Consider the following 25,412-nt stretch of genomic DNA (forward strand, 5'->3'; position numbering starts at 1 on the left):
TCAAAATCAAAATCCACTGGACAGGCTGTGGAGCAGCACAGGCACGCACGACAACAGTGCAAAACAAATAAAAATCCACTAGACAGGCTGTGGAGCAGCACAGGTAACGCACGACAACAGTGCTAAAATAAAATAAAAATCCACTAGACAGGCTGTGGAGCAGCACAGGTAACGCACAACAACAGTGCTAAAAAATAAAATAAAATAAAAATAAAAATCCACTGGACAGGCTGTGGAGCAGCACAGGCAACGCACGACAACAGTGCTAAAACAAAATAAAATCCACTAGACAGGCTGTGGAGCAGCACAGGTAACGCACGACAACAGTGCTAAAATAAAATAAAAATCCACTAGACAGGCTGTGGAGCAGCACAGGTAACGCACGACAACAGTGCTAAAATAAAATAAAAATCCACTGGACAGGCTGTGGAGCAGCACAGGTAACGCACAACAACAGTGCTAAAAAATAAAATAAAATAAAAATAAAAATCCACTGGACAGGCTGTGGAGCAGCACAGGTAACGCACAACAACAGTGCTAAAAAATAAAATAAAATAAAAATCCACTGGACAGGCTGTGGAGCAGCACAGGCAACGCACGACAACAGTGCTAAAACAAAATAAAAATCCACTAGACAGGCTGTGGAGCAGCACAGGTAACGCACAACAACAGTGCTAAAACAAAATAAAAATCCACTAGACAGGCTGTGGAGCAGCACAGGTAACGCACGACAACAGTGCTAAAACAAAATAAAAATCCACTAGACAGGCTGTGGAGCAGCACAGGTAACGCACAACAACAGTGCTAAAACAAAATAAAAATCCACTGGACAGGCTGTGGAGCAGCACAGGTAACGCACAACAACAGTGCTAAAAAATAAAATAAAATAAAAATAAAAATCCACTGGACAGGCTGTGGAGCAGCACAGGCAACGCACGACAACAGCGCTAAATAAAAATCCACTGGACAGGCTGTGGAGCAGCACAGGTAACGCACGACAACAGCGCTAAATAAAAATCCACTGGACAGGCTGTGGAGCAGCACAGGTAACGCACGACAACAGCGCCCAAAAAAATAAAATAAAAATCAAAATCCACTGGACAGGCTGTGGAGCAGCACAGGTAACGCACGACAACAGTGGTAAAAAATAAAATAAAATCCACTGGACAGGCTGTGGAGCAGCACAGGTAACGCACGACAACAGTGCTAAAAAATAAAATAAAAATCCACTGGACAGGCTGTGGAGCAGCACAGGTAACGCACGACAACAGTGCTAAAAAAATAAAAAATAAATAAATAAAATAAAATAATAAAATAAAAATCCACTGGACAGGCTGCGGAGCAGCACAGGTAACACACGACAACAGTGGTAAAAAATAAATAAAAATCCACTAGACAGGCTGTGGAGCAGCACAGGTAACACACGACAACAGTGCCAAAAAAATAAAATCAAAATCAAAATCCACTGGACAGGCTGTGGAGCAGCACAGGCAACGCACGACAACAGTGCTAAAACAAAATAAAAATCCACTAGACAGGCTGTGGAGCAGCACAGGTAACGCACGACAACAGTGCTAAAATAAAATAAAAATCCACTAGACAGGCTGTGGAGCAGCACAGGGTAACGCACAACAACAGTGCTAAAAAATAAAATAAAATAAAAATAAAAATCCACTGGACAGGCTGTGGAGCAGCACAGGCAACGCACGACAACAGTGCTAAAACAAAATAAAAATCCACTAGACAGGCTGTGGAGCAGCACAGGTAACGCACAACAACAGTGCTAAAAAATAAATAAAATAAAAATAAAATCCACTGGACAGGCTGTGGAGCAGCACAGGCAACGCACGACAACAGTGCTAAAACAAAATAAAAATCCACTAGACAGGCTGTGGAGCAGCACAGGCAACGCACGACAACAGTGCTAAAACAAAATAAAAATCCACTAGACAGGCTGTGGAGCAGCACAGGTAACGCACGACAACAGTGCTAAAACAAAATAAAAATCCACTAGACAGGCTGTGGAGCAGCACAGGTAACGCACGACAACAGGGCTAAAATAAAATAAAAATCCACTAGACAGGCTGTGGAGCAGCACAGGTAACGCACAACAACAGTGCTAAAAAATAAAATAAAATAAAAATAAAAATCCACTGGACAGGCTGTGGAGCAGCACAGGCAACGCACGACAACAGTGCTAAAACAAAATAAAAATCCACTAGACAGGCTGTGGAGCAGCACAGGCAACGCACGACAACAGTGCTAAAACAAAATAAAAATCCACTAGACAGGCTGTGGAGCAGCACAGGTAACGCACAACAACAGTGCTAAAAAATAAAATAAAATAAAAATAAAAATCCACTGGACAGGCTGTGGAGCAGCACAGGTAACGCACGACAACAGTGCTAAAATAAAATAAAAATCCACTAGACAGGCTGTGGAGCAGCACAGGTAACGCACGACAACAGTGCTAAAATAAAATAAAAATCCACTGGACAGGCTGTGGAGCAGCACAGGTAACGCACAACAACAGTGCTAAAAAATAAAATAAAATAAAAATAAAAATCCACTGGACAGGCTGTGGAGCAGCACAGGCAACGCACGACAACAGTGCTAAAACAAAATAAAAATCCACTAGACAGGCTGTGGAGCAGCACAGGTAACGCACAACAACAGTGCTAAAACAAAATAAAAATCCACTAGACAGGCTGTGGAGCAGCACAGGTAACGCACGACAACAGTGCTAAAACAAAATAAAAATCCACTAGACAGGCTGTGGAGCAGCACAGGTAACGCACAACAACAGTGCTAAAACAAAATAAAAATCCACTGGACAGGCTGTGGAGCAGCACAGGTAACGCACAACAACAGTGCTAAAAAATAAAATAAAATAAAAATAAAAATCCACTGGACAGGCTGTGGAGCAGCACAGGCAACGCACGACAACAGCGCTAAATAAAAATCCACTGGACAGGCTGTGGAGCAGCACAGGTAACGCACGACAACAGCGCCCAAAAAAATAAAATAAAAATCAAAATCCACTGGACAGGCTGTGGAGCAGCACAGGTAACGCACGACAACAGTGGTAAAAAATAAAATAAAAATCCACTGGACAGGCTGTGGAGCAGCACAGGTAACGCACGACAACAGTCCTAAAAAATAAAATAAAAATCCACTGGACAGGCTGTGGAGCAGCACAGGTAACGCACGACAACAGTGCTAAAAAAATAAAAAAATAAATAAATAAATAAATAAAATAAATAATAAAATAAAAATCCACTGGACAGGCTGCGGAGCAGCACAGGTAACACACGACAACAGTGGTAAAAAATAAATAAAAATCCACTAGACAGGCTGTGGAGCAGCACAGGTAACACACGACAACAGTGCCAAAAAAAATAAAATCAAAATCAAAATCCACTGGACAGGCTGTGGAGCAGCACAGGCAACGCACGACAACAGTGCTAAAACAAAATAAAAATCCACTAGACAGGCTGTGGAGCAGCACAGGTAACGCACAACAACAGTGCTAAAAAATAAAATAAAATAAAAATAAAAATCCACTGGACAGGCTGTGGAGCAGCACAGGTAACGCACAACAACAGTGCTAAAAAATAAAATAAAATAAAAATAAAAATCCACTGGACAGGCTGTGGAGCAGCACAGGTAACGCACAACAACAGTGCTAAAAAATAAAATAAAATAAAAATAAAAATCCACTGGACAAGCTGTGGAGCAGCACAGGCAACGCACGACAACAGTGCTAAAACAAAATAAAAATCCACTAGACAGGCTGTGGAGCAGCACAGGTAACGCACGACAACAGTGCTAAAACAAAATAGAAATCCACTAGACAGGCTGTGGAGCAGCACAGGTAACGCACAACAACAGTGCTAAAACAAAATAAAAATCCACTGGACAGGCTGTGGAGCAGCACAGGCAACGCACGACAACAGTGCTAAAAAATAAAATAAAATAAAAATCCACTGGACAGGCTGTGGAGCAGCACAGGCAACGCACGACAACAGTGCTAAAAAATAAAATAAAATAAAAATCCACTGGACAGGCTGTGGAGCAGCACAGGCAACGCACGACAACAGTGCTAAAACAAAATAAAAATCCACTAGACAGGCTGTGGAGCAGCACAGGTAACGCACGACAACAGTGCTAAAAAAAAAAAAAAAAAAATCCACTGGACAGGCTGCGGAGCAGCACAGGTAACACACGACAACAGTGGTAAAAAATAAAATAAAAATCCACTAGACAGGCTGTGGAGCAGCACAGGTAACACACGACAACAGTGCCAAAAAACAAAACAAAAATCCACTGAACAGGCTGTGGAGCAGCACAGGTAACGCACGACAACAGTGCTAAAAAATAAAATAAAAATCCACTGAACAGGCTGTGGAGCAGCACAGGTAACACATGACAACAGTGCTAAAAATAAAATAAAAATCCATTGGACAGGCTGTGGAGCAGCACAGGTAACGCACGACAACAGTGCCAAAAAATAAAATAAAAATCCACTGAACAGGCTGTGGAGCAGCACAGGCAACGCACGACAACAGCGCCAAAAAATAAAATAAAAATCCACTGAACAGGCTGTGGAGCAGCACAGGTAACACACGACAACAGTGCCAAAAAATAAAATAAAAATCCACTGAACAGGCTGTGGAGCAGCGCAGGTAACGCACGACAACAGTGCCAAAAAATAAAATAAAAATCCACTGAACAGGCTGTGGAGCAGCGCAGGTAACGCACGACAACAGTGCCAAAAAATAAAATAAAAATCCACTGAACAGGCTGTGGAGCAGCGCAGGTAACGCACGACAACAGTGCCAAAAAATAAAATAAAAATCCACTGAACAGGCTGTGGAGCAGCGCAGGTAACACACGACAACAGCGCCAAAAAATAAAATAAAAATCCACTGAACAGGCTGTGGAGCAGCGCAGGTAACGCACGACAACAGTGCCAAAAAATAAAATAAAAATCCACTGAACAGGCTGTGGAGCAGCGCAGGTAACGCACGACAACAGTGCCAAAAAATAAAATAAAAATCCACTGAACAGGCTGTGGAGCAGCACAGGCAACGCACGACAACAGCGCCAAAAAATAAAATAAAAATCCACTGAACAGGCTGTGGAGCAGCACAGGCAACGCACGACAACAGCGCCAAAAAATAAAATAAAAATCCACTGGACAGGCTGTGGAGCAGCACAGGTAACGCACGACAACAGTGCCAAAAAATAAAATAAAAATCCACTGAACAGGCTGTGGAGCAGCACAGGTAACACATGACAACAGTGCTAAAAATAAATAAAAATCCACTGGACAGGCTGTGGAGCAGCACAGGTAACGCACGACAACAGTGCCAAAAAATAAAACAAAAATCCACTGAACAGGCTGTGGAGCAGCACAGGTAACACATGACAACAGTGCTAAAAAATAAAATAAAAATCCACTGAACAGGCTGTGGAGCAGCGCAGGTAACACATGACAACAGTGCTAAAAATAAAATAAAAATCCACTGAACAGGCTGTGGAGCAGCACAGGTAACACATGACAACAGTGCTAAAAATAAAATAAAAATCCACTGGACAGGCTGTGGAGCAGCACAGGTAACGCACGACAACAGCGCCAAAAAATAAAATAAAAATCCACTGGACAGGCTGTGGAGCAGCACAGGCAACGCACGACAACAGCGCCAAAAAATAAAATAAAAATCCACTGAACAGGCTGTGGAGCAGCACAGGCAACGCACGACAACAGCGCCAAAAAATAAAATAAAAATCCACTGGACAGGCTGTGGAGCAGCACAGGTAACGCACGACAACAGTGCCAAAAAATAAAATAAAAATCCACTGAACAGGCTGTGGAGCAGCACAGGTAACGCACTGACAACAGTGCTAAAAATAAAATAAAAATCCACTGGACAGGCTGTGGAGCAGCACAGGTAACGCACGACAACAGCGCCAAAAAATAAACATAAAATCCACTGAACAGGCTGTGGAGCAGCACAGGTAACGCACTGACAACAGTGCTAAAAAATAAAATAAAAATCCACTGGACAGGCTGTGGAGCAGCACAGGTAACGCACGACAACAGTGCCAAAAATAAAACTAAAAATCCACTGAACAGGCTGTGGAGCAGCACAGGTAACACACTGACAACAGTGCCAAAAAATAAAACAAAAATCCACTGAACAGGCTGTGGAGCAGCGCAGGTAACGCACTGACAACAGTGCTAAAAATAAAATAAAATCCACTGAACAGGCTGTGGAGCAGCACAGGTAACACATGACAACAGTGCTAAAAATAAAATAAAAATCCACTGGACAGGCTGTGGAGCAGCACAGGTAACGCACGACAACAGTGCCAAAAAATAAAATAAAAATCCACTGAACAGGCTGTGGAGCAGCACAGGTAACGCACGACAACAGTGCCAAAAAATAAAATAAAAATCCACTGACAGGCTGTGGAGCAGCACAGGTAACGCACGACAACAGTGCTAAAATAAAATAAAAATCCACTAGGCAGGCTGTGGAGCAGCACGACAACAGTGCTAAAAAATAAAATAAAAATAAAAACGAAAGCGTTAGCAAGCTAGTTAGCTTGCCAACGCTGATGAAGGTTAGCTGATAAAAGTGCTCCGTCGCGATGCTTCGACCGTTAGAGGTCTTCTTTAGGCGTTGGAGCACGGTGAAAAAGTAAAAAAAAGTAAAAAAGTCTTGAAAAAGACTGTTAATTCAAAGAACTCAAACAGCTCAGTTCAAACAGCTAACAGATACAGCAGAACACCGCTGTGCTCCGGAACCAGAAAAAAGTCCACCCTCCACCACAATAAGGTCTATGAGTGTGCCAGATTCAGCAATCACTTGTAAATCCAGACAAATGGATAAATTCCATGTGTAAACCTCCTGAATTCTAAATTTATGTAAATCAGCGCACATTCACACAACAAGAGAGAATAACTATTTTACGGACTATAAAGCCACCTTGAAACTCGCAACAAAATTGTGAAGGTGGCTTAAGTCAGGTGTATTTGTCCAAAAATATGTCAGACCTGCTTTTAAACCAAGTGTTGCTGAATGAATTGAAGACTGTAGTGTCCAAGTAGTAGTAATAATAATAATGATGATATTCAGGGCTTAATTTGAGGGGGAGCAAGCCGGAGCGCGCTCCGGAACCTCGGACGCGTGCTCCGGAACCTCTGATATTGGCTCCGCCAGCTATTTATACTGGATCCGTGATCCGCCACCTCTCTTGACTAACAATATATATATATATATATATATATATATATATATATATATAAAAAGAAAAATCACCGCGATTGCTCTCACTGCCAATAACACTGCCGCCCTCCTGTCTGCTGTGCGGAATTGCGCCAAATCTGGCAACAGGTCCAGAAGCTACGCTCGCTGTTTTGATCTGGATGTTGACCGTAGTCGCAGAGCTCCGTGGCCACCGAGAGAGGACTTGGATTCTTTGCGGGTCCCGCATCCGTACCCCCGGAGGAGAGTGAGTGAAGGGAGAGCTGCGCATTGTGATCTGCGTGTGTCTGTTTATAATGTTCTCGCACAGAAGAAAAAAAGAGAGTGTTTACACAAGAGAGAAAAGTGAGAAAATGTTAATGCCTGTTTGAGACAAGTGTGTAGTGAGGGGTTTTACAGCCTTAAAACATCTATAATAAGTGTAAAAAATAGCGCTGACTACGCAGATTTTGTTTATCGCGGGTTATTTTTAGAACGTAACTCCCGCGATAAATGAGGGACTACTGTACATCATTAAACAGGAATTTGTACTCTATCCACACATAAATGAACATTTTATCTTATTGTATCTTAAATTAATTATATCATCATCATATTTTTTGTCAGGTTTTAGCCCTGGACCTGCCCAGAATCTGGTTTTGTCCCCCAGTCTCCTGTCTTGGTCCTTCTGTTTAGCTGTGAGTGTTTATTTTTCTGTTTCTTACACTTTAGTCTTGGTTTTATGATTTGTTACACTTCACCCACGTTAAGTTTGGTTCTAGTTTAGTCTCTGTTTCTTATTTAGTCATTCTGTGTTATCAAGTTAGGTTTTGAGAATTATCACACACCAGCCACTTATTGAGTTCCGTTCTAGTTTAGTCTTTGTCCCATTTTCTGGTTATTCAGTCACTCTGTTTTGAGCACATCAGTCCCTCAGGTTTTTCTGTACACTCCTGCCACATGTTGAGTTCTCATCTAGTTTAGAACGAGCCTTTAATTTTCTGTTCTGTTCCTGCCTTTTCATTTGTTGATTCTGTTTCTCACTTTTGGATTTTAGGAATTGTTTAACATTTTTTCTGTCACATTCCTCTCCTTGCTGCTTTTGTCTGACACGCCCACCTGTCACTCCACTCTTGTCTCACTCAGCCACGCCTTCTTTCCTGCACCTGCATCTCATCACGCCCTGATTATCCTTTGCTTTTAAACCCCTTGTCTTCCACAGCTCACTACTAGTTCGTTGTGTATTCTGCATCGTTCCAAGCCACCTGTATCCTGTCATAGTCTGTTTTTGCCGTTCTCGACCTCTGCTTGTCCTTGACCACGTTTCTGCCTGAGCCTGTTAACCTGCTTCTCTGTGCCTGAACCCTGCTTGTTTTTGACTACGTTTTTGCCTCCTCTGATACACCTGTTTGCTCGTGCTGGAACTCCGCTTGTCACTGACCACGCCGCCACCTCAACACTGTCCGTACTGCTGCCTGCCTGCTTGTGACCCTGTGTATCGACCTGAGCCTGTTTTTTGGATAAAGCTTTTTTCTTAACCCACATCTGAGTCATGCATTTGTCCATCCGCCCGCTGTGCCTCGCCACCTCAGTCCGACATTTTTATTCCTTTTCTTATGAATAGTTATTTTTTTTTATCAGTTTTATTCTTTTACTTTTTTAATTATGCATTTGAAATTTTTTATTTAAATTTTATGTTGAATTGTTTCATGTAAGGCCCCTTGAGGTGGCTTTTGCTGTGATTTGGCGCATTATAATCTAATTAAATTAGGATAGTGCCAATCTATTTGTGACAAATATACAATAATTGCTAAGACATAGGTTTGGGTGACGGCAGATTTGCACATAACTCCTGTTGCAGGTCTGGACCACTCAAACATTTTAATTGTACCTGCGAAAGAACTCAACATGTGACCTTCTGTTACATCACCGCTGTGAGTCATTTATGAACAAATCTGTCAGTACAAGTGATTCTTGTGTGAGGCTTCATGTGTAGAAAGAGAAGCTCACACACCTCTTTGAGCGAGACCACTCCAACAAGACGCCCCATGCTGGTGACGTAGGCGTGATCCAGACCCAGCAGAGAGAAGATGGTGTGCGTCTGCAGAGGGTGACACCATTTTTAAATCTCACATGAATTTAATTTAGGTGTTTACAGGAAAAAGCACTCACATGATTTACAAAGGTAAAGATCCAGTTGCAGGTTACACTTGAATCTACACAAAAAGTAAAAATGCACCTTATGCAGCGATGTTTGCTCCACTAACTGGAAGGGGGCGGGGTCAATTTTGCAGTTCTTGAAATCTACTGGTTGGTCCAGCTGCTGCTCCTCCCACTCCGCTATCTGCAGTGGGGGGGTGTAAAAAAAAAAAAAAAAAACGATGAGAAACCGTTGAATGGTAAAGTTCCATTTGGAGGTTTTGTGAGTGTCTCTGTCACCTCAGCCTGAGACATGCTGTCCTCCACATCAGGAGAGTCCTGAAAAGACAAAAGTGAGGCAGTCAAGCGAGTCCACACCACAAAACACACATCGTCCCGTAAACAAACATGTTCGCTGTGAATAATTGTACAATTCGAATGAAGGACAAAAAAAATTACCTGAAAGTTTATTTTGTTTATTTAGGCCCAACAGTGACCTGAATCCTCCACTATATATTTAGGGAATAACCCTGTTGTGTCTGATGTGTGGGACGTTCATGCTGGGATATACGGTCGAAAATAACGCTTTACCTGCGATGCATAGCAGCTGATATTTTCGACCGTATATAACAGCATGAATGTCCAGCATGTCAGACACAACAGGGTTATTCTCATTCTAATCCAATTCCATCGTTTACACGGTTTATTTTTCTGTAGATAATTCGGTCGGCACGGCTTACCATGAAGCAGCGAGCGCCTCTCCAACAGCGGTCAGGGCGCGGAGTAATCCATCAAATGTGAAAATCCATCAAATCCAAAAATGAGATGGTAATTGTGTATCAGAATCCACATCAGTACTTTCGTATGGTAGCTTAAATTCACCCATTTAGGCGGCAGCACATGACTTTCTCTCATTCTGAGCTAACAATGCTAACAGCGTGCAGGCGGTGTGACAAATTGTGAGTCTTGAAGGTTCGCTGTTGTGTGTGCATGCACTGTTGCACGCAGAGTACAGCAATGACGTTCAACAGTAATGACATCTCATCAGAACACCGGTCAGGGCGCGGAGTAATACACAGTGGCGGTGCCAAGGGGGGGCTTAAGCCCCTCCAATAATGAGCCAAGCTCCCCCTCAGCACCCCCCAATAATTCTGTCAATAATATGAATATGTGAATAACATATGTGGATCTCAACTGCAGTTTTGCATTGAGAATGTCTCAATATTGTGTAACTGAGCAAAGTGATGAATGCAATCATTCTAACTGGTGTGTGTGTGTGTGTGTGTGTGTGTGTGTGCATTGATACCACATTTTAGAGGAGCACGGGTGACTAAAACATATACCTTAGTATTTATAAAGCAGTTTACTATATATTGTTCATTTCAACGACATTTTGTGGAGCCCCAACTTTTACCTCAGCTCCCCCAACAAAAATTTCCTGGCACTGCCACTGGTAATACATCTTTGGCACTGGTATAACATTTTGTTCCGTTCCACAGATATTATACGGCTGATTATGTCACACAATTAACCAATCAGATTCGCGGAAAAATGTAATTGGATTAGAATCATACTTTAAATATTTTTCTTAATTTTTTTTTTTTTTTCCCCAAAATTTTTTCCCTTCCATTTTTCCCTTCCCCAATAGTTAAAAGTCAAAAGGCTTTCAAGTTTGGATTAGTTGTTTTGCAGTTTCACATTTTTCATCAAAATTTTCAAAAATTTTCAAAATACCCCCCCAGGTCAAAAGTGGCCTGAATCCTCACTAGTTTAGAGGTTTTCAAGGTTTTAAACACTTCACACAATCATGTTACACATGAGGACACAGTTAACTTTATGAATCAGATCTGAAAAAGAAATAGAAAATTGAAAAAAAAAAAAAAAAGAAAGGAATGTCACAGATATTCCAGAACAACGGTACACAGTCCAACATCAGTGTGGTGACGACACACTAAGTCTTTGTCACTTGAACACACTTCTTCTCCCTCCTGCCAAACTAACTCTTTGGTTTGGTAGTTTAAACACCACAAATACTTCAGTCCAGCGCTGACTAGGTTTGTTGCAAGGCATTGGTTACCAAGTAATGGTCTCTAGGCGGCACGCAGTCTTACCGCCATGGAGATCCTGACTTGTTTGCAGTTGGGGTTTCGTTTTTCAGGAGGAGCCGGCCCAGCCAGGTTCTTCCAGGCGGGCAGAAAAGGCATCAACACAGCACAACGTTAACAGAGCGTCAATGAAACTGAACAGTTTAGTCCCAACACAGAGTCAAAGCAACACTGACGTGGCGAGGACTCGAGTGCACGTCAGCTCAATGTTGCATGATGGGTATAAATTATGACCGTGACATGGAAGGCGGTGAGGGCACAAAAATCCAATGTTGCGGCAGCATTGGATGATAGAAACTCTGGCAAACATTTCTGAACATCTTATAATTAAGCATTTGGGTTTTCCTGTAGCAGCCACTTGTGAGCACATTTGAGCTTTTTCTTTTTTTTTTTTTTTTAAGTTTATGCACACTAATTTTTTTATGACATGAAATGTAAAAAGTAAAGAATGTGCTCTTTTGTATTAAAATTTCTGTGCTTTAAACTCACAGTGCAAACAGTTTTGTTTATTTGGGTCCATTTTGGGGGTACAAACTGGACATCACAGATTCTAAGGATTTGATAGCATCCTAGAAATTTGTGGTTTTTCGATCGACCACAAACAACAACAAAAACATAACCTACTGTATTTTCAGAGAAGTTTTTTTTGTTTTTTTTTTACTTTGTGTTGGAGGATCTGCAGCTTTATTCTCCAGTGCAGCTTGTATACAAAATAAATAAATAATAATAAAAAAAAATATCACAAGTTCATTTTCTATAATAGTAATTATAACTATTTATATAGGAAAAAAAAAATATCACAAGTTCATTTTCTATAATAGTAATTATAACTATTTATATAGGACTTTCCAAGGAATCAAAGCACTAAACAAACTAAATTCCAACTAAACAAAAACTCCAATAATATAAGAATAAATGCCAATATAAAAAGTACACTACAACAATGCACACAATTCCCAAATTTAAGAGCTGATAACACAGGAAAAAGTCTGTCTTATACTCCAGTGCAACTTATATTCTGGAAAATACGGTACATAGGAATCCACCAGAACCCTAAAAAAAAGTAAAATGTTTGTGCAAAGAGCAAATAAAAAAAAATATAAAGAAGCTTGAAATATTTTTGAACACTTGTTAGAAAAAATGAAAATCTTTAAAAGCTCAAGGGGGCATAAATGTTTCCACAGCACTCTCTCTAAAGTTGTCATATTATGGATAACCTGTTTTAATGACATTTTTTTTGAAAATATGCAATGATGTGAAAACACAGCAGAGGCTTGTGTAATAAATGATGAATTTCACTGAAGTTCTGAAACATACAATCCTTTTTGTTGTGTAATTATTCAGTCATACAACAAAACAACTGATGTTATGTCACTGATTACATACTGTACATATCAAATCATTTAAAACCCTGTACATTGGTTTGATGAGGCCGTAGCAACAGACTTAATACTGAAATGACAGTCGCTTACCATCACAATATGTCAGCCAAAATACAGCATAATGTCCAACATGCTGGATAAGGCTTACAGTAACATCAAGGATGCATATAAAGTCTCCTCCCTCCCCCACCTCGGACAATCAGACCATTTGTCCATGTTCCTCACCTCAGCATACAGACAGACCTCTCATACAAAGAACTCTGCCTGAGGTGAGATCTGTTCCGATCTGGTCTGAAGATGCCATTCCACAGTTCCGGGACTGCTTCCAAACTCCCAACTGGGACATCTTTGCACAGGAGGACCTCACGGACGACACATCCAGTGTACTGTTTTATATTAAAACATGGATGGATAATGTCACGGTGGAGAAGAAGGTTAGACATTATCCAAATAAGAGAGTGGATGAACAGTGAGGTCAAACAGCTGCTGAGAGACCAGGACTCTACTTTCAGGTCTGGGAACATGGAACTGTACAGCTCAGCCAGATCCAACCTGAAAAGAGGCATAAAACGGGCAAAGGCAGCATATGCGAAGAAGATCGAGGGGCACTTCACAGAGGGGAACCCCCGACGAGTCTGGCAGGGCATTCGTGACCTTGTCAACTTGAACACTTCCTCTTCTAATGCCACCAACGCCAGCACAAGCCTAGCGGAGAAGCTAAATCAGTTCTTTGCTAGGTTTGAAGTTAGTGAGGAAGAGAGTGTCCCCATGCTGCCAATCTGGTCCTCACTGTGAGCACAAAGGAGGCCAGGACGGTGCCCTGGGGTGTGAACCTGTCGAAGGCTGCTGGTCCCGATGGTGTCCGGGGAGGGTACTGAGGGGCTGTGCAGACCAGCTGGCAGAGGTTTTTACTACCATTTTTAACCTCTCGCTGGCTGCCTGCACAGTCCCGAGCTGCCTAAAATCTGCCACTATCGTGCCCATCCTCAAGAGACAGTCTGAATGATTACAGACCTGTGGCTCTCACTTCAACTGTGATGAAGTGCTTTGAGAGGCTGGTGCTGAGGCACATAAAATCCTTACTGCCTCCCAGCCTTGATCAGCACCAATTCGCATACAGAGCCAACAGGTCCACAGGTGATGCCATCAACACAGCCCTCCACACAGTGTGTCAACATCTTGAACAGTCTGGCAATTATGCAAGCATGTTGTTTGTGGACTTGTTCCAAGCAGAGTGTTGTTCAAGCTGCGCAGTCTGGGCATCGGCGAGCACACCTGCAGATGGATCGGAGATTTTCTCACCAACCGTCTGCAGTCAGTCAGGATGGGGTCCCACCACTCCTCAGTGCTGACACTGAGCACTGGGGCCCCTCAAGGCTGTGTGCTCAGCTCCATGCTGTACACTATGTACACCCATGACTGTGCACCAACTCACAGCAGCAACATCTTTGTCAAATTTGCTGATGACACTACTGTGGTCAGGCTGATTCACAACAACGATGAGACGGCCTACAGAGAGGAGGTCCTGAACCTCACTACTTGGTGCTCCCTGAATAACCTGGCACTTAACTCCTCAAAGACAAAGGAGCTGGTGCTAGATTTCAGGTGGAAGAGGGAGGACACCCCCTTCTCATTCAGGGAGACACTGTAGAGAGGGTCAGTGACTTCAAGTTCCTGGGAACATACATTTCTCAGGACCTGACATGGGGCACCAACACTAATGCTCTTGTGAAAAAGGCACAGCAGCGTCTGTATTTTTTAAGGTCACTGTGGAAGGTCAACCTGTCCCAGGAACTGCTGCTGTCCTTCTATAGGTGTTCTGTAGAGAGCGTCCTCACCAGCAACATCTCGGTGTGGTACAGCATCTGCTCTCAGGCAGACATGAAAGCTCTGGAGAGAGTCAGGAAGTCAGCACAGAACATCATAGGAGCGCAGCTGTCCTCTCTGTCAGACATTTATAAAACCAGATGTCTGCGCAGGGCCAGAAGCATCAGCTTCGCTGGTTCACACCCCGGGCACAGCCTGTTCTCATTGCTGCCCTCAGGAAAGAGGTACCGGTCCATCAAGACCCGCACATCCAGACTCACCAACATGTTCTTCCCAAGTGCAATATGGGTCTTGAATGCACATTAGCCTACAGTCTGCACTATTCATTGCATTTTTATTCTACGGTTGGCAGATGATTTATATACACCTACTGGCTCCTTTGTAAATACATGTACATATTCTTATATTTACTTTTTACACCTTTGCACTACGGGAGTCGTCTTAATTTCGTTGTACCTTGTGTATAATGACAATAAAAAGCATTCTATTCTAGTCCAGTCTAGCCTTCCACAAATCATAAGTGATGTTCATCCAGTTTACTCACTTTATATTAAATAAACTAGTCACAGACACAACAACATGCTATTTTATTTGCTAACTGAACATTCAGATTTTGTGAAACAAACCTCAAACATAAATAAATCCCATTGCCATTATTGTTTTCCAGATCATGTGCAGGGAAAAAAAAATATGATGGAATCACAATGTAATTTGCATTTCTAAAAAATACCAGTATAATTTTAAAAATGCAAATCAGTCAGCAATTAAAACAGAGAGCTTACAGACCTTAACAAGCTTTTGGATGTGTCTAACAAAGAAAATGTGGATTCAATGAGACAGGCGTCAATAAAATAAACAAATAAATTAATTAATTAATCGGGCACAATATGTTAGTTGCTACCCAGCTGTGTGTAAAATTTGCTACAAGCAAAAACAACATTGGAATTATATAAAGTGAAAATCTACAGACAGACCCAAGAAGAGGTCAAAGCTTCAGGATAGAAAACTCAAAAGCAGTGAGTTGAAAAAAGAAAAAGCACAAAAAACAAAACAAATACAGATACGGGATTAAATATGGTGGAAGGATTGCGTGTTCATCGAGAATTAAATGGATACATTTTGGTATGTCAGTGGGGTTTGGGTTGCAGTAGGACTCATTTAAAAACCCTATGGGCAAGAATCCTGTTCCAAGCATGTAGGACTATTGTGCTTTTTGTCCAGTGCCAGATTTTAGAACAGCTTTTTGCTGGTCTTAGGTAATATTTGATTTATTTATTTGCTACAAAGTCAGAAAACTGAGCCAACATCCTCTACGTGTGGTGATTCCATAGTTTTTTCCCCACATGTTTTACATGTCTATGCCTTTTGACCTGCACTGGTGCTCTTTAAAAGATTACTGCCCCCTTTAAAGATCACCTAAATAGTTTTACCACCCTCGAGGTCGTATATTCTGTATACCAAAAATGCCAATATGTGGGATGTTCAAAAACATTTGTCAGGCTGTGAAACAGGTGATGACTCAGCTTTGAATTTGAGACCAAAAACACCAGTCACACAATGGAGAACCGCAGTCTGTGCAGGGATCCTGCTTGCTGGCGGAGGAGGCAAGTTCACACAAATGTGGCACAAAACCTCACATACGATGCAGGACAAACTCACACACGTTACATCCTTCCATGCTGTGCTCACCTCCAAAAGGTTCTTCTCCTGGTCGGCACAGGAGAGCGTCTGAGAGCCTCGGAGAGAGAAAAAGACCGAATGACCAGGTCAGGTCGCAATCTGTGTGTATACTTGCAGTACTGCAAACTACACTGGAAAAAAAACCTTAAAAAAGCGTTACATTTAGTAAGTTAGATCTAACTTACAAACTTAAGTTAATACAACTTAATTCATTAAGACAAAATGCTTTTTTAAGTTGGTTCAACTATTTTCTTTTTTCAGTGTACATACTGTTGAGTGTGTCTGTGTCACTGAGAGTGGAAACAGTTTTCAGCGCAGACTTCAGGGGCAGCTGGACGCTGGACGCCACCGGATTAAAGGAGGACGATGCCTCTGTGGAGATCTACATCGAAAATAGATTTAGCAAAAGAAACCAGGCACACAATGAACCCAACCAGAAAAACAAGCACATGCACGCAAGCAAACATAACAGCACAGGTAATGGCACAGACGACAGATGCACAACGGACACATTACTGGAAATGCAGGCAGAGATCATGTTTGCACAGTTTGTACCCACTTACCACGACAGAAGTCCAAAAAACTCCATCTGTGCCTTTACCTGTTGCTGCATGCTTCACTCATGCTGTGCCTAGGCTATTGCTAGTACCCAACCCAAGACAGACGCCGACCCCGCCCAGCCCCAGGTCCCCTGGACGCCTCACACCTGCTGGGAGCTCACCAGGAAGCGGACCCCTTGGCAGACGTTGGTGGTGGAGGCGGAATTGGTGTGGGCGTCGGGTGAGCTTGCGGTGCTGTTGGGAGTCAGGCTGTGCGGGTGATCGTGGGTGCTGTTGTCGTGAGCGAGCCGGCGGAGGTGCTCCATCCTCCGCTGGCATCCGAGCTGGAGCGAGAGCAGAGCCTGCAGCTGAGCTCGCTCTATAGAGCCCAACAGGATCATGGAGTCTGACGGAGGAGGAAAAGGAGACGAGAAAGAAGAGTGTTTGTTTGCGTTTTAGGGGTTAAAATGCTAATGAACGGTAGTGTTACTGTTCTAAATACAGTACAGATGACTGGATTCCCCTGAATGTCAGAGCATCATCTCGACTGGATAGCAGTTTTTTTTTCCTCACAACAATCACCCAGTACAGATGAAAAAAAAATAGTAGAACTCTTGAGTCCAATGGGTTTTGTCTGTCAACGTCCATTCTGATGAACAAATAAGTCGCCTAATGTGAAGACAATTTGTGGATTAAAGAACTTGGTTCATTTTCCTTGTTGTCGTGTCTGCATATATAAGTCAAACTGTTAATCTTTTTACAGAAGTAACCAACTTTAATAGCTTCATAAAAATATCTAACGTGATTTTGTTTGTGCGTTTCTGTTAAGTAGAGTTTTGGCAGACTGATTAATTAAACACAGCTGCTGTTTATAGTTTTAAAACAACCGACTGCCTTATAAGGAATGTAAAAAAAAAAAAAATACACAAGATTTTGTATACACAAGGTGTCACATTCTGCCCCCTAGTGGCTACAACTAGAATTAAAACATACTCAATGTCTTAACTTGTCTGAGATCTTAGTGAATCGATTTTGTGTAACAAGTCCTACTTTGATGCATGAAATCTTGGTCAAAATATCACATACACAAGGTTTCGGAGACTTTGCCCTCTGGTGATAACTGTTAGAACTGAAACACACTCAATGTCAAACTTGTCTGAGGTCTTGGTGAAGTGACCGTGTATACTAATTTTCACCTTGATACACAAAGTTTTTGTCAAGATATTGCAATACAAGTTGTCACAGACACTGCCGAAAAGGCTGTGAATACTTATGTACACATTGTTCCTTTGGTGTTTTTTTTTTTAGATTCGCAAAAAAACAAGAAAAAACTTTCATGTTGTCATTGTGGGGTGTTGCGTACATGTGGTTTCTTAGTTTGTTTGCTTTTTTAATAAATCTGCAAGAATAAAAAAAATCATGTTGTCATTATGGGGTGTTGTGAGTAGAATTTTGAGGGACAAGAATGAATTTACTCAATTTTTTAATTAGGATGTAACATAAAATGTGGAAAAAGTGAAGCGCTGTGAATACTTTGCAGATGCACAGTATTATATATCCATGCATTGATTTTTGATTGATTTGTTTTACATGCCAGTATCTTACACATATCTTTTGTGAATTACACACTAAAATTTCATCTTATGTAAGTCACACTTATTCTAAGTACACTGAATTATTACAAGACTACTTCATTTGTATCAACTGGTCCACTGAGTTGTGATCTTTTAAAACCCAAACAATATAAAACCCATTTAAGATGGAGTATTCTTAACTCACCTTTGGATTCAACCAGGGCCAGCGTTTTGAGGTGACCAGTCAGTAGCATCTCCTTCAGCTCGCGATAAGACGAATTAAGATTGATGAAGTGCACGTCTCTGACCATGATGTCCTCCACATGGATGTTATACTTCCTGAAAGGTTAAAGAGGAGAGCCAACAAGAAGTTGTGGAAGGTGGGAGAGGGGGAATGGAGATGAAAAGGAAACAGGAGTGAAACTAAGAAGGGAAAGGAGCATCAGGAAATAAAGCCTCATTTTCCATCACATAGAAAAATTGTGCCGCCTGGCTGGAAAACCAGATCCAGGTCTATTTTTTCCCACCAGACATCAGCTGTCAAACTAGAAGACATCAGGAGAACCAATGGCGCTGCAGCGCCTGTGCCGTGTTAGTGGAAATGCGTTGCCACACTCACTCGTGATGTCCCATTCCCAGCTCGGGCAGATAAGGGAGTTTCTTGATGCGGATGATGGAGTCATATAGGGAGGGTTGGAGCGCCTGGGCCACAGCGTTGGCGAGGATCACGGCAATCATCACGGGCAGAATGTGCGAGATCTGTCCGGTCAGTTCGAACACAATGACGGCAGTGGACACGGTGTGAGTGACGGCTCCAGACAACGCTGCAGCTCCTGCACACGACACAAACGGAGGCGGCATCGAGGCTCTGTAATCCGCTCACGTGCACGACACCGAGCAGGTTTCAGGGCGTAATCAGGCACATTTTCAACTAATTCAAATCCAATGAAGAGTCACAAATGTGAGCATTTTGTACTGAACAAAATTTCTGTTTTACTTGAGCTGAAAATGCAACAGTCAACTTAAATTAAATTTATCTGTTACGTTCTACAAAAAACTGGCTCAATCTGGCAACGGTCACGCTGCACGAGCTGTGACCAACTGTGAAAGACAGACAGCAAACATCAAGTGACCTAAAAATAAGATCGGGGCAGAAAAAAAAAAAAAAATCAGAACAGAAACAAAACAAAAAACAGCCCAAAAGGTCAATTGTGGGACATCATAAATAAATAAAAAAAAACAAAAATATTAGCACACATATGCTTATATATGCACATACACAGACACCCCCCCCCCCAAAAAAAAAACAATTAGAATGATGGCTGCAGGCAAATTGTTTTTCTGTGAATTTTAATTCATCTTGTAAGAAACTACTGGAGATTAAAAACATGACAATTCAGACATTTAACAGTAACCTGTTATCTTTTTTTTTTTTTTTAATAATCTTTCATCTTTTTACACATTGAAATGTATATTTATGATGATGTTAAGATTTTAATTATGCATTTGGCGAAATATTTAACATGTTGATCACCATTAAATGATTTAATTCACAATTATTAAAAAGACCTGAATATTCAACCTTTTTTAAAAGATACTGAAACATTTAAGTATTCAGTTAAATGTTTAGCTAAACATCTCACTGAACATAACTAAAAGTAAGCACATGTTCAGTAAGTGTTTCAATAATTGTTGACTTAAGTATTGAAGTACTTGTCAAATAAACACAGTGAACAACTGCTTAATTTTAGTTAAATACTGAAACATTGAGAACACTGATTCCCAAAGTGTGGGCCCACCAGGGGGCCGTGAGACGTCATTTAGTTAAGTTATTTTGGCTTCTGCCTTTTTCACTTTGGGTCGCCACAGCAGATCTGATATGGATCTGCATGTTGATTTGGCACAAGTTTTACACCGGATGCCCTTCCTGATGCAACTTCACATTAAACAGAGAATGGGATGGGGTGGTCTCAATTTGGGAACCTTCAGCTACAGAAATAAGTATAAAAACCACTTGGCCACCACACTGCCGGGACATGAGACACCATTAAAAACAATAAATAAATCAAAAGCAAACAAACCCACTTTGATTTTCAATTTGTAATAAAGTTTGAAATTACATAAAATTACATTTTTTTAAAATGAAATTAGAAGAAATTAAAAAAAATCATAGAATTTAAATTGTTATTCTTTCTTTATTTGACCTACTTTAACATAACACATACATGCACGCACTTTTAAACCCAAGTTGTAGACAACACTCACATTTATTTTGCTTCCAATATTAGTTTTCAAAGTAAATGTCAAGGGAAAAAATGGTAAAATATTGAAGATTATTATTATTATTATTATGGCTAAATGAAAAATTGACCTGCACTCTGTTGGTTGAGAAGTAGAAAATATTAAAATGTGTAGCCCACATGCTCACCAACTACAGCGTAACCTCCGGGAACTATGGGATACACGCTGCCATCAACATGTATCCCATCAGGAAACATAGCTGCCATTATTTCTCCAACCAGCCTGCCAAATGCTGCACCTGTCCATCACAGCAAAAACATCATTTAATGATCTTTAAATCACCACAACAAGAATGTTCCAGTGGGGTGCACTGACCAATAAGGAAAACCGGCATGAAGGCTCCGCAGGGTACTGGCAAGGTGGTGGCCACAGCCGACATCCAGAACTGAAGGTGAGGAAAGTGTGCGTCTGTCACAAAAAACATCATCATCTCACATACACACATTTTCAGCTCCTCCAACATTACCTTCATGACGATGAAGAGGATGAGGGTGATGAAGACGTTGACCTGAGGGTGTTTCCAGGCATGGTGGTGACTGATGTAATCAAACTCCTCAGCCACGCCTTGACGGCACCACGTGCGGTTGTCAAACAGCGCCACCAGAGACTCTTGCTGCGTCAGCTGATCGGCCGGCACAAATAAATAATCAGCATTTTGCTCAAAATTTACAGTTTAAAATGTCCAAACAGTTAAACTTCAACAAAAATCAAATATTATTTGTAAATTTAAGAATTCACACACACACACACACATATATATATATATATATATATATATATATTTTTTTTTTTTTTTTTTTTTTTTTCTTTGGTAAATTTTCAAATCTCTAAAATATCTCCATATGATTGCATTGGGAAACACTGCAAAGAAGCAACCTTTTATACAAGTCCTTTAAAAACAAATGCATATGCATATAATTTTAAGACAAATAATTTAAAAATGGAAAAATTAAAAGTAGCGCCGGCAAATCACATGTTGGGAATACAAAGTCTGTATTATAAAGCATTATTGTGTAATGGCTGTTCAAAAAAGAAATGAGGTTTTTCCTCATTAATATGAAAATATATGACCCAAACAACATTAAAACAATCTGTTAATCTATTCACTAAAGTGCACCTACAGTAAAAGTATCAACTGTCTACCAAGTATTGTTACTGAGTTATCATCCACACATAAACACAGACAAGCAAAATCATATTGAAATAACATTCTGCATATTGTGTACATCATGGCAGACTAGACATAAAATATTCTGTTATTTTCATGATGCTTAAAGATTAAGCAACATTTTATGAACACCTGTGTTTATAGTCAAAGAAAACTGCATTGGGAACAAAAAAACAAAGAATAATATTTTGTTTCAAAAACAATTTAAAATTGAACCAATTATTACATATGTTGTGACTTAGCGCTATATAAATAAACAGAATTCATTAGACTTGCTACATAGATATCTGAAAGATGTGCGTTTGGTTGTCTTGTCATGTGTCCCCACCTGTCCAGCCATGAATTGTCCAAATCCAGGTGGGAATGTGAGTGTGGAGACCAGCAGTGTGACCAGAGCCGGATACACCAGGCGTCTGACAGGGAGAGACGGACTGGAGATTCATCAGTAGGTGAGCTTCTCATACTGTAGCATATTCACTATGAGTATTTTACATCATTTATTTATAAAGTAAGAACTGTGTGCACGTGTGTGTGTGGCTCGCATATCTCTGTTTGTCAGATTGGCCTCAGCTTTCGGATATGTCTTGCACACGATGATGTGCATCCTTTATTATGAAAATTTTGGGAATTATTTTGACACCTTTATTTTGATTTACATGTTAACATTCGCACTTCCAAGATGGTGTGGCTCGCTGTTACTGGTAGGAAAGTTAAACATCACATAGTTCATGTTACTCGCACCATTTCACAATAAAATATTTAATGCCAGCATCCCAGCAAATACTTTTACTGTGAAATGCATGCTGTCAGTGTTCCTTGTGACTGAGTTGAACTTGACAACACTGAGGAGACGTTAGGTTTTTGCTAACACCAACAAATTTCCCACTATTTGTACAACATTTCAGTAAGTACATACATGTCAACCTATACAGATTGTCCGTAAATTATATGGATTTTTCCAAGTTTCAGAGTCATACGGACATACAAATAAAGTCTTATTCAGGGTCCACGGATATTCAGGGTTTTCTGTTGTAAATTTTTATTTTTTTTTACTGTTGTTTTTCTTAACTCCATGGACTACCATCCACCATCTTTGTACTCCTCATAGAAGCTGTGTGATGACGTGCACAATGTGAGCGTCCAATCAGAATTGGTTCACCGTCACATGGTTTTCCAATATCCAATCGTAGGGCAGAGCAGTCTGATATGGTAGGGCCAAAGATTGTTAGGAGCAGTGATCTGTTACTCTGAATTCTTGTTTCTGTAAAAATAGAACAGCTGTGTGACACTATAGTCACAGGAAATATATTGAGTTTGTACAAAATACCTACAATGTACTTGTAGACATCGATTTTACTGACAGCAAGCAATTTTACTGTGGAGGACTTCCACCATAAAAGAGCCCATGGAGATCCCTGGTGTTAGTTATTAATATATGGACAAAACGCCAGTTACATGATACCGCTATGCAGTTGTGTGTACTGTAATAAAACTGATTTTGGTGCGATTTAGGAGGTTATAAGGATTTTGTGTTGATTTTATGGATTTTATCACTTGGTTATACAGGTGGACCCTCAAAGGGGTTGACATGTATGTAAGTACATAAGCTGAATAAATCTTATTTTCCCACAATTTGTACAACATTTCAATCAGTACATAAGATGACTAAAATCTTATATTTGCTGTGAGTTGAAGTTTAAATAAACTGTGTTCAGGAGGTGAGATAGTGATATGCTGTTTCAAATATTCTAAATATTTTGTTTAATTTTGGCTGAGTCTATTCCAATAACCTGTTTAATAGGAATCCTTTTATTTTCATATAATTAGGGAATACCCCTGTTGTGTCTGATGATTTGTGGACATTCATGCTGGTTATACGGTCGCAAATGGAGCTTTACAGATATTTGCGACTGTAGAACAGCATGACCTTCCACAAATCATCAGAAACAAGGGGTTATTCCAATTCTAATCGTCTGCAAGGTTTATTTTTCTGTAGGTAATTTGGTCGGCGAGGCTTAACGTGAGGCAGCATCGGTCCAACAGCAGTCAGGGCGCAGAGTGAAAATCCATCATATGTGTTCTTTCAAACTGTGTGTGTCTTTGCATAAATCGACAGTTCCGCGTCCTGACAACATAGCGCATGCATGCGCATTTGCAGTTGCACGGAGTGCTGGCCTGTCGACAGGAACGACATCTCATCAGAACACTGCTTAGGGCACGGAGTAATACATCCAAATGTAAAATGGTCAAACATTTTGCCCTGGAAGTGTCATCGCAAAATGTTTTGCATGTGGAGAGAATGTGCGCACGTTTATTATATTGCGCGCACGTTTTAAGCATTGAGTAAAACAAGGGCATGATCTACTTAATCCTCTGGGGCCGACGCCGTCGTATACGACGGCTAAGATCAAGCTTTACTAAATTATAAATAACTTTTGAATGATATGAGATAGAAACTTACTTTTTTTGGCTGAAAAGTTAACTCCACGGACGTTCGAGCCAGCCATCAGCTATCTTTGTACTTGTCATAGAAGCTGTGTGATGACGTGCACAGTGTGAGTGACCAATCGGAATTGGTTCACCGTCACATGGTTTTCCAAAATCCAATGATAGGGCAGATTTACCTCATGTGAAAAGCCAAAGATCATTTTCAGGAGTGATGTGTTACTAGTTGGCCCATTTGAATAGCCCCCTGGGTGCTCCAATGAGTACATACTATTGGTACATACTCAGTGTGCCCTGTGCCATTATGCACAGCACAGTGATCAGTGAAAGCAGGAGCAGACGGAGAGCCTCTGATGACAATCTCACGTGCTCAAACAAAGAGTGTGTAACTATCAGGATTGCTCCACTAGTTTGCATGTGAATGTGACTGGATAACTCTGTTGCTTTCTCTGCGTAAAGCACTGTTTACCATATCAATGGACAACAAAACGCATAGACCATTGTGTATATATTGTTCAAAATATGCATTTGTGTTTATTGTTTGAACCTTTTTGTTGTACAGACTTTCACACAATAAGACCTCAAATTACCTTTATAAAGTGTCAAAACAGTTGTTTATTATAGTTTGCTGTGTGTTTTGAATAAATGTGTGTGGAAAATTATTTTTCGCTTTATTTTTTCCTTGCCTATTTTTGATTGTAAACCTTTATTACACTTATAAAACACAACAAAAACATGTATTCTGAAAGCACAAGTTGTCCTGAAAAAAAAGAGACATAAAACTTGATTGTGGGATGCAGGGAGAGCTGTTAACAGTAATAATAAAACATTTATGCCAGGTGAGTGAACTGTCCAAAAAATGCCCTCAGACCCCAGAGGGTTAAACGTGGCCACAATTCGTAAAACGTGCACTCAATTACTTAATATTGTCTTGACACATAAATGTTGGCTATTAGCCAACAAACAGTGTAATAGATTTCCCCATTAGAAATGGATCTG

General features: G+C 40.8%; 1 protein-coding gene across 3 annotated transcripts in view; it reads right to left on the reverse strand.

Annotated features, from left to right (window-relative positions):
- Positions 1–25,412, reverse strand: part of clcn2a (chloride channel, voltage-sensitive 2a) — a 150,913-nt gene that overhangs the window by 3,877 nt on the left and 121,624 nt on the right. For 2 of the 3 annotated variants that reach the window (XM_034182674.1, XM_034182672.1), the window contains exons 12-24: positions 22,297–22,399; positions 21,267–21,422; positions 21,116–21,185; positions 20,928–21,038; positions 19,119–19,332; positions 18,705–18,838; positions 17,093–17,331; positions 16,657–16,768; positions 16,396–16,442; positions 11,504–11,572; positions 9,693–9,731; positions 9,493–9,597; positions 9,268–9,354 (exon numbers count right to left, since the gene is read on the reverse strand). In XM_034182674.1, the coding sequence (XP_034038565.1) occupies positions 9,268–9,354; positions 9,493–9,597; positions 9,693–9,731; positions 11,504–11,572; positions 16,396–16,442; positions 16,657–16,768; positions 17,093–17,331; positions 18,705–18,838; positions 19,119–19,332; positions 20,928–21,038; positions 21,116–21,185; positions 21,267–21,422; positions 22,297–22,399 (1,486 nt within the window). The remainder of the gene's footprint in view (positions 1–9,267; positions 9,355–9,492; positions 9,598–9,692; positions 9,732–11,503; positions 11,573–16,395; positions 16,443–16,656; positions 16,769–17,092; positions 17,332–18,704; positions 18,839–19,118; positions 19,333–20,927; positions 21,039–21,115; positions 21,186–21,266; positions 21,423–22,296; positions 22,400–25,412) is intronic. The other variant, XM_034182673.1, reaches the window with a different exon arrangement.

The sequence above is a fragment of the Thalassophryne amazonica genome, chromosome 12 (genome assembly GCF_902500255.1).
Source record: "Thalassophryne amazonica chromosome 12, fThaAma1.1, whole genome shotgun sequence".
NCBI classification, from domain to species: domain Eukaryota; kingdom Metazoa; phylum Chordata; class Actinopteri; order Batrachoidiformes; family Batrachoididae; genus Thalassophryne; species Thalassophryne amazonica.